This window comes from Olea europaea, chromosome 12 (assembly GCF_002742605.1).
Source record: "Olea europaea var. sylvestris chromosome 12, O_europaea_v1, whole genome shotgun sequence".
Taxonomy (NCBI): domain Eukaryota; kingdom Viridiplantae; phylum Streptophyta; class Magnoliopsida; order Lamiales; family Oleaceae; genus Olea; species Olea europaea.
The window spans coordinates 22,079,781-22,090,251 of record NC_036248.1 but is presented as its reverse complement, the minus strand read 5'-3'; the positions used below and the strand labels follow the sequence as shown (position 1 = coordinate 22,090,251).

Genomic DNA, 10,471 nt, shown 5'->3' with positions numbered 1-10,471 from the left:
AGATTATAGAAGAATTTGATTTTCCAAACATTTATCCCACATAGGAAAGTTAGGAAACTTTGGTGTGGTTTATAAGGTGGAAGTTTGGAATTGGATTTGGGCCCCAAGGGGTACCAATAGTCTTTGAAAGGGGGAAGACCTATATCCTATTGGGTTAGGTCATAAACCCACACGTGTCGAGTCCGGTCCGGTTCGGTGCGGGTGCGGGTAGACCTTTACACTATATTAACCTTTTTGGACAAAATTTATTTAAAATTTTGGGCCAAATTGTAAATAATCAAATTCTTGGGTACAATATGAAATTTAAATTTTGGCTTATTCCGGGTGTTTTATTTTCTTTTAACAGTCGACTGTTTCGACTGTTTACCGACCAAACAGTCGACTATTTACCGACCAAACAGTCGACTGTTAGCCGACTGTTAACCGACTTAACAGACACGACTTTTAAGAACAGCATGTTTGTTCGAATTTTTGAGGCTTGTCTGAAAGGTGATGACTGTTCAAATGGCCACGAACAAGTCTATAAATAGCCAGCCTTTCTACCAGAAAATTAACACCATTTTCATTGCAAACTTTCTGTGCTTTGAATCTCATTTCCCTCTCTCTCGTTCTGATATTGTCTCGAAGTAAAACACATTTCGTTGAGTTCGTTGGAACTCCTGCAGATTGCAGTGCTGCTTCCGTAGGAGACGAAAATTCGTTCTATCCTGGGAAACGATTGTTGGACGCCTTTAGCACCATTGAAGGTAGCAAATTTGTTTTAAGGAAACATCGTGAAATCGGTGGGCTCGAATTACTGTTTAGATCCTGTTGATCAAATTCTTACATTCAGGTGATTCTGTCGGATTGTTTTCGAAGGAGTAACTTCAAACTCCAGAAACAACATCACTTCCCTCAAAGGTTACAGAGAAAGAAGCTGGGCAAGAAATTCACCAAGTTTATGAAGATTTTCAAGAAACTACACATCAATATTTCGTTTGCAGATGTAATTGCCCAAATGCCCAGCTATGCTAAATTTTTGAATAAGATCTTGTCTAATAAAAGGAAGCTGGACGATTATGAGATAGTCTGCTTGAACGAGAAGTGCAGTGCAATTCTATTGAGAAAGTTACCTCCTAAACTAAAAGACCCAGGGCGTTTCACAATACCTTGCACAATTGGTTCTAATTATTTTGAACATTCTTTATGTGATTTTGGTTACAGTGTTAACTTTATGCCTCTCTCTATTTACAGGTCTTTTGGTTCGGGAGAAGCAAAACCTATAACAATCTCTTTGCAACTGGCTGACAGATCGATCAAATGACCGAAGGAAATTATTGAAGATGTGCTAGTCAGAATTGACAAATTCATTTTTTCGGTTGTCTTCGTCATTTTGGACATGGAGGAGGATTTAAACATTCCTATGATCTTGGGAAGACCCTTCTTAGCTACCGAAAGAACGCTGATTGATGTTTACAATGGAAAGATGATTCTTCGGGTGGATAATGAGCAAGTTATACTCAAAGTGTAGCAACCAGAAAAAAATGTTTTGTTTCGTTTCAAAAAATAAAATTTTCTTATAGAACTCAAATATAATTTGGGTTATATTATTGCGTCGCTACCACACTTCCTTAAGAGTTCAAATTAAAGTTTTGATCACGATAATAAAGTTTCGCGTACTTTGCTTTTTTTTTTTTTTTTAAATTTTGTGAAGGATTAAAATCTCTTTTAGACGACAAATTTTTATTTTTTACATTATTTTGACGACACTTTATATTAATTGCTACCTATATTAAGTCTTTAAAATTTTAAGTTTTTATACACTTATTGTTTATGCCAAACAACCCTTAAACATGATTTTGTCCTTCCAATGACTCCCATTTTTTTAGCCACATTATTTTTATTTTTTTCCTCTCAACCTATCAAGCTGAAATTTTTCCTTAGCCACCCCACTTGAATATGCCACTTACCCACTAAGTGCATAACCACCCCCATCACTAACCATTTTAAATCCCAATTTCAGTCAACTGTCGACCAACATTCATAATGCTATTGATAAACATTTATTTTTCCAAATACCACTTTGATTTCCATTTGGTAAACTGCCACAGTTCTCTTGAAATGCCAACCTACACTTTTATACCCAAATTTATGCACCTAATTAACAGTTTACTACCATTGTTTAACCCTACTTTTGTTAACTGCCAATCCATTTCATTTATTATTTGAAAAATGTTAATTAGCCCCATGCCATTTTGATTCCGTAAACTGCCATTTTAAAAAATAAATCAAATTACAACACCACTTCCATTTGAAATTAAAACCATGACCATCCCCATTTGAAGCCACTACATTAGTAAGACAAAAGAAAAGGGAAACTACCATTTAGATAATTGAAAAGTCTATAACCTCCCCACTTTCAATTGTAACCTCCATGTTTTAAAACCCCCACTTACATATCTTTATAACTCCATTTTTTTTAAATACATTACCAATACCACTTCAATGGAGATTTAAGAGAAAACCCATCCAATTAGAATTTAAAAGTCATAAGCTTATCTTGAAAACCAAATTTCAATTCCTTTAGCCACATTTTTCTCCCAAACTATTATACATTTACATAAAATTATTTTGCCCATTTTCTCATAAACTAAAGTACCTTGAATCTGAAAATTTATTTGAAGAAGAGGCAAACAAGTACGCAACATTTTAGTTCAATATATTGAATGTAAAAAGGGTATTCAAACTCCAAGCATTAAGGTAGGGATGTTTCGGCGCTTTTGTATGTAATGTAAGATATATATGTTTTCGTTTGCGTTACACTTGTTATTACATTACTCATGATGGAATCACCGTTTGATGGTTTACACAAGATATAAAGAGATGATTATGATAAATGAAATGGGGTTATCAAAACCTACAAGTAAGTGGATAGACTGATCACCAATTTGCTTGAAATTGAAGGTGACACTATTATGGTGTTATTCATGAAGGAAGCATCGTTTGGTGACTCAAATAAGAGAAAGAGATTGACGGTGACACAAATAATCAAAGTTTGCATTTATGAAAATATAATATGTATTTTATCATTTACTCTAGTAGACTGCTACTAAGTATGACTTGTAGTACTCACACCCACTATAATCTCACAGGTTGATTCGAGGCATGGAGACAGTTTGACATAGTGGCAAGTGCTCGGTGATTTGAAAAGCTTTCAACTTTTTAGTAAAATTTTCAATTCGTGTAAACGTATTATGAATAATCTGGTAGCACTTTTAAAACGTTTAAATATATGTTTTGTTCCATTTTATATGCATTTCATGTCAAACATAATTTGGAAATATTGGAATGACTATGGCCGAAGTTTATTTACTGTTGACTATAAATTTAGATTCTGTCTTCCATTTGAAAATAGTATAATTGGGATACGTTGCATATTTCAGAGTGAAATCAATGGTTTTTGAAATACCTATGAGTCTTCTAATAGTAGCCTTTAGAATTTCCTTAAAATATTATCTAGAGAAAAAATTATGTCTGTTTTGGTAAACTGCGTCATTTCGAATCCAAGTTTTCTGTCCAGCATATTCGAGCAATATTTTTGTGCTTCAAACGTTATCATCAAGTCACCAAATTTTTATATGTGGTACATATATGAATGGTTTAGTCCTTATAAAAATTTCATAATTTTTAATAGACATTTTCTAGGCCAAATATATTTTTCTTCCGATGTTGTTCAATCCGTAATTGCTGAATTGCCTCCAAATATTTTCCAAAACCAAATTTCACCACAATTTTATAAGTTTATATGAATACTACCGCCCATTATATTTTTATATGTTTCAAAATCCAAAAACTTTTTAACTCAAATTATTTTGGTTACCATCAAAGGGGTCGAATAAAAAAAAGATCGATTATTTTTAACGCTTCAAGTTCCAAGAATTTGGGGCGTTACACAACGTGTTCAAGGAGATAAAACATCCATTGACTTCGAAAACTTGCTGCCAAGTACATGTTTTTGAAGAGCTTGCAGCAGATACATTTGAGACGTAGCATTGAAAAAATCTTTAGGAGGCAGAACTGGTGCAACCAGAAGTAACAAATGCAGAAAAATTGAACGTGCTGTCAACTTGGCCGAGCAACCAATAGGAAAGAGACATTGACAGTATGAATCTTTTGGTGACAACCCTTCACCTCCGGTACCCTTAGTGGAAAAGGCACCTACTCTTGAACTAAAATCTTTACCTTCACATCTCCATTATACATATTTGGGAGACTCTGCCAAACTTCCAATAATCATTGCGAATGACATGACAAGGGAAGAGGAGAATAAATTGTTGGAGGTACTCAGGCAACACAAAATAGCAATTGGATGGACAATAGCTAACATCAGATAAATCAGTCCAACTCTTTGTATGCACTAGATTTTAATAAAGGACGGGACAAAGCCATCAGTGGAAAGACAACGCAAATTAAATCCAACCTTGAAAGAAGTAGTGCAAAAAGAAGTGCTGATATTGTTGGATGCAGGTATTATATATCCTATCTCTGATAGTTCATAGGTGAGGCCAATAGGTGAATTTGTTCTGCTCTAAAAGTCATTTATTATTTGAATTCTCACTCATTTTCTGTTGTCTTGACAAAATTTTTAGTAGTTAGATTTAAAAATCATAGTCAATCATTTTTTTTTATTGAATAGAAGTTAGGAATAATAAATTGAGTATTAAAGAATAGTTCTCGTGGAAATGATAATCCAGATTCAAAAGGTCCACTCTACTACTTTGTTACGATTTGTCCACTTGCAGGATAAAATTAATAACAATGGCTAAATACAAAAACTTTCATTTATTCATATTAGGGACAACAGCTGTAATATTTTTTCTTCGCTTATTGAGTTTTCTTGACAAGATTTTAACGAGACAATATTTTATTACTCAAAATTATTTGTATTTTTTCCATTTATTTGGTATTTTTGTCCCATCAAATTTTTTTCAAAACAATATTTTTTATGAGATAGTTGTATAAATAGTCATTCAAGTAAGAGTATTATAAATAAAAATTGTATTTATGAATAAATATTGTATCATTTGCAGCCGTGAATCTTTCCAATAAATATGGAATTTTGGATCTTAATATAGTACCCATAAATCTATCGACTTCTCTTTCTCTTTCTATTTTGTAACAATTTATACATTATATAAAATGCGATAGAGTAAACTAAAATGTCACATATTTAACCCATGTTACAATAGAAGTTGGTGGAATATTCTAGATGTCAAAATTACAAATGTGCTTAGGGTTTCATACACTAGCCAAGCATTGCAGTCTCTACACGACATTGATAGAAAATTAGATCTTGATTGAAAGCATCAAAATCTTGTAACAACATTCATTGTTTTTTCCATCTTGGATTTTCAAGTAAAGTTGTCGTGTTCTTGTATTTTTTTTTATTTCATTTTGCAATCTATATTGTCTCATTCATAACAGCACCGAACACTTACATAGAGATACGTCAACATCATAATCTCTCCAAATATAGTGAGAAATTAAGGAAGAAGATAGAGAAAACATTAGAAGGAAAAATTGTCATTTAATCAACTTCGAACAAGAAATGTAAATCCCAACGAGGAACATTTCAATGTGTCTTGAGATGACAGATCAAATGAACCTACCTGTCTATTGCATTGTGAAATCAAAATGGCCGCTGATCCTTAGCTGAATTCTTGTTATATGCTACCTATGTAGAGTACAAAAGACAAATGCACGCTTGAATTTTCAAGGCTATCTCTGAAAATTTTGCAGGCCAAAAAAAATAAATAATAACTACCTTTACATTTTAATAACAAAAACTTATCACCTTCATATAGTTTACTGTCACCTAATTAACATAAAAATTCTTCCTTGATTTCTGCTTTATTGGTATATTCCGTTCTAGATTGGATAGCAATGGACAGTATTACATAGTTATACTGTCGAGTCCTGTGCACAAAGTGGCTCATCTTCCTCAATTTCTTCACTGTCATCAACAATGGATGATCCTGTAAGTTCTTTGGCTTTCTTGGATTCAAATTCCCAATCTGTAAGAAGCAAAACCACCATCATTGTCACCATACATGAGGCTTGTGCAGCCAAAAGTCCCAGCCACAGACCTTCAAAATCAAAGTTAAGGAAAAACCCTAAACCTACTGCCACTGGCATTCCGACAATGTAGAAGCATCCTAAATTAATGTTTGCTCCAACTTTAGGCCTAGCTGTTCCCCTCAACACCCCACAGCCTGTTGTTTGTGGGCAGTTTCCAAGTTCACAGAGTCCTATAATTGGTAAAACTAATGATGTCAATGCAATAATCTCTTTGTCATGAGTGAAAAGTTTAGCCCAGTTGTTCCTTACTGATACTGTGAAAAACAGTGCTGAAAATCCTAGTATGAAGCTGCTGGAGAGGCCTACAAAAGCTGCACGTTTTGCTTTTTCTGGCCGGCCGTCACCTATTTCATTGCCTACTCTGGTTGAAACGCCAAAGCTAACAGAAGACGGGAATATATAGATTAATGCAGTGACTTGTATCAAAATCCCCATTGAAGCAACTGTTGCCTTAGGGTTCAATAACAATCCACAGAGTAAAATCATGATTTCGTACCACCACCATTCGAGGCAGACTGAAATGCAGCTAGGAACGGCCAAATTCAGTAAGGATTTCCAGTCCTTCAAGCACTCCATGGATAGTCCTCCCCATGTTTTCTCATAAACTTTCGAGAAAAATATGTAGACAATTAATGATCCGACAAGATTGAAGTTAGTCCAAACACCACTTAGTGCAACACCTTTGATGCCTAAACCAAGCCTTGAAACAAGAAGATAATTTATGGGTATGTGCAGAAGAATTGAAAAGACTGCACAAAATGTTAAAGGCAAAGTTATGGATTGTGTTCTAAGGTAGATTCTTAAAGGGTGTAGTAAAGATTGAGCAAAAAGATCAGGAAGTGAATATAACGAGTATGCTTGAGCTTGTGCTGCAATGGATTCATCTTGGCCACATAATAGTAAAATATTTTTCATGTTGACCCACAAAACAGATATTGGAAATGAAGTGAAAATAAGCAAAAGGATTGTTTTTTGCAAGCTAATGCCAAGAATTTTGTACTTTTTGGCGCCAAAAGCTTGACCACAAATGGGCTCCATTCCCATGGCCAAACCGGAGAGGATCGAGTAGCCAGTGATATTAGCAAAACCAACGGCTAACGAGCCTCCGGCTAAGGCTAGTTCGCCAAGCCCTCCAAGAAACAACATGGAAATCATAGAACGACAGTAAAGTAAAAGGCCGGTTAGGATCATGGGGAGGGCTATTTTAGCTATGGATTTGAATTCTTGTATGATTAGAGAAAGATGTGTAGTTTTGTAGGGTTTCTTGGTTTGATCATCTGTCGGTTGTTGGGGTTGTTTTTGGTTAGATGTTAGGGTTTTGGGAATCAAAGAGGTTATCATGTTGTCTGAATTGCATTCGCAAGGCAGTGGCAAGGATGTTTGCTGATACATTTTGTACTGCGTGAGTGTGTGTGTGAGAGAGAGAGGGGGGCGGGCCAGGCCCAGTGTGGGGGGTGGGGGTTCAGAGAGGAAATGAAAGTGTTTCGGGTCGAGAGAGAGAGAGAGAGAGAGAGAGATTCTGCGGGGTTTGAGAACGGAAATGAATATGGGGGCTTTATAGTGTTTCATCGGACGGCCTTTGCTGGGCCGGATGGGGAAGACGGCCCGGCTTAGCCCAGTTTCAAGTTTTGTGGTAAATGTGGTTGTCTTGTCATGACAGCCGGCCGATAGTGGCCAGAAATAGTTTCTCCTAATCTAATTTTGAGCAATTCTAGAGTTTTGTATATAGGTCCGGCCCGGCTTAGCCCAGTTTCAAGTTTTGAGGTAAATATGGTTGTCTTGTCATGACAGCCGGCCGATAGTGGCCAGAAATAGTTTCTCCTAATCTAATTTTGAGCAATTCTAGAGTTTTCTATATAGGAGTGTTCACATCCTTCTTGTCTATATGCAAAAATTATGCACAAGTAAATTTTTCTTCTAATAATCTGGGTTCAACTAAGATTTTACAATATTATTTTGTGACTTCACACATAAGTCAAACACTAAAAAGAAATTGAGGATCCGTTTGATAGCAAAGATGAAATTTGGGTGGAAAGAAAACGAATTTCAGGAAATTGAATTGCTTAGAAATTATTTTCCTGAAAATTGTAAATTATTGTATTTGATTAATATAATTTTTCACGTGAAAAATGTTGAAATAAAAGTGATTTTTGGTATTAGTTTGACTTTGTTTTATATGAAAATTATCAATTAAAGGGATATATTTTACTGGTATTGGGAAATTTATTTCCATTGTCAAAAGAAAAAAATTTAAGAAAATCATCTATCTTTTGGTGTTTGTTTGACTTTGTTTATATGAAAATTGCCAATTAAAGGAAAATATTTTTTTACAATAATTCTTAGAATTTGTTTTCATTGCCACAAAAAAAAAATCGAAAAAATAAATTTGCTACAGTAGACCAGAAATTGAATTCTCACCATTTCATTTTCCTTCAAACGATGAAAAAAGTCTATGTGACACTAAAATGTGAAAACAAATTGTGACCAATGTGATACACTCGTAAAAACGTCATCATTGCCTTTAGGGAAAGTTATGGATCTGAATTGGGATTTTTGTGCTTCAAAAGAAAAAGACTCATAACTAACTATCACAAAAAACGTAATTAAGCACAAAGAAAGTTAATCGAGCATTTGAGCTTATTTTGTTAGAAAAATGACATTTTGCTTTTTGTCATAACTAATAGTTTTCTTGTCCATAATACAAGTAAAAACTAATAGGGTTAAAGAATTTTATAAGCAGAAATTAAGTAGATTTTGTTGTAGCACGGCAATGTCCTCCTACCTAATACTTGAGTTCTAGGAATTGTTCTAATTAAGTACACTTTTATCTTTTTCTATGTCATGTTTTTGCCACGTGTGATGAAGAAAGATCGAAGCAATAAAACGTTTATAAAAGTCAAGAAAATTTTAATTTTTTACATTTTTTTATTCCAAATTACTGACTGGATCCAATTGATTTGTTAAGAAGGTTCTCCGAGTTGATTAATATGCAAATTAGAAAAAATGAAAAGAAGAGAATGCTGTCAAGTTAGAAAAATCATGGCATAAGCATCGTGATTGATCCGGAATCTTTGCAAGCCTATTCTAGAAGTTCTCACTTTGATGTCAATTACCCATTTCATACTCTATATGGTAGGGTACAAAGGTTTCTAAGGGTCCATCTTGATGTCCATTATGGATCATTTTGTATGCATTTAAAACCATCATTCTTTATGAATGATTCAAATGAGAAAAAAAGAAATATTCTCATTCTAGAAATATTGTCATTTAAAGTTTCGTGGTCGGTCAATTCAGAATTCACACAAATGTAATCAAGAAATTGTCGTGTCGGCATCACTTAGCCATTATCCACTTTAATGGTCAATGGTGATTAACAAAAAAAAGGGTTCATTTTGGTTTGAACGGGGGGTTTCAAATTTCAAACCAAATTAGGGTTCTTATTGAAGTCTCGTAAAATATAGAATTTTGATATTTAAGTCCTATGTTTACACCTTATAAAGTCAAAAGAGTCAGCAGCAGCAATGCTTTCAAGCCTAGTGGAACGGCTGTCCATGATTCACACACAGCTAGTGCGTAGGTCCAATCCTTTTTAAAAGGCCCAAAATGGGCCCAACTTTAATTAGAGAAAGACAATGTTTTGGTCATATAAACGTGTGGAAAAAATATTGATCAAAGTAAGCAATTTTACATGTTAAATTCTTTGGACAAAAAGGGAATACGAATAGAAATTCAGCGGCGGATTGAAGTGAGCAGGACAGAACCTGATGAGCACGGACAGTCGCTCAAGTGGCCTCCCAATATAAGGGCAAAATATTTCACATAACTTTTACTTCTTGTAAGAGAACTTTTGAATAAAATTAGCTTAATTTTTATTTAAAAATTAGTTTTTAAAAGAGTTTCATATTTCAAAAGTGCTTTTAAAAGAAGCAACATTCAACCAACTTCTTTTAAAAGCTCTCCCAATATAAGAAGTGCTTACGTAAGATTAGTAAAAATGATCCAAAATAATGTTAATGGACAATTGTCACGAAATAAGCTTCTATTATGCAAAACAACTATTTTTTAATTTTGGTGCGATACTTTCTCAGATCAAGTAAATGTTGTGCAACACTTCTATCTTTTCAATTTATTGCACTACACCTCGTATAAACCAAATGCTAGGCACATTGTTCATGTCGACAGGACGACGAATTCATCCTCCTTTATATAAATATAGAAAGAAAAAGGTAAAGAAATAATGTTAGATAGATTCTCAATTTTTTTATTAAAAGTACAAATGAATCCCACTTACAATAATTTAAAAAAAAAAAAATTAAAAATCCATTTTTCTTCCCCATTTATTAAGGGATTCTCT

The 10,471-nt window shown here is 34.1% G+C and overlaps 1 protein-coding gene across 1 annotated transcript; it reads right to left on the bottom strand.

The window, feature by feature from the left end:
• Nucleotides 1-5,580: 5,580 nt before the first annotated feature.
• On the bottom strand, nt 5,581-7,541 carry LOC111407037 (protein DETOXIFICATION 49-like). Its single transcript, XM_023036375.1, has 2 exons — nt 6,367-7,541; nt 5,581-6,287 (listed from the first exon to the last, which is right to left on the bottom strand). The coding sequence occupies exons 1-2, from the start codon at nt 7,507-7,509 to the stop codon at nt 6,237-6,239; spliced, it is 1,194 nt and encodes a 397-aa protein (XP_022892143.1). The 5' UTR covers nt 7,510-7,541; the 3' UTR covers nt 5,581-6,236.
• Between the last annotated feature and the right edge of the window lie 2,930 nt (nt 7,542-10,471).

What these genes read in the sequence shown, in the direction of transcription:
- LOC111407037 (XM_023036375.1), bottom strand. Translation starts at nt 7,509, where the DNA reads ATGTATCAGCAAACATCCTTGCCACTGCCTTGCGAATGCAATTCAGAC. An exon ending in CACTGTTTTTCACAGTATCA is followed by an intron (nt 6,288 to 6,366) that starts GTAAGGAACAAC and finishes TACCAATTATAG; the next exon opens with GACTCTGTGAACTTGGAAAC.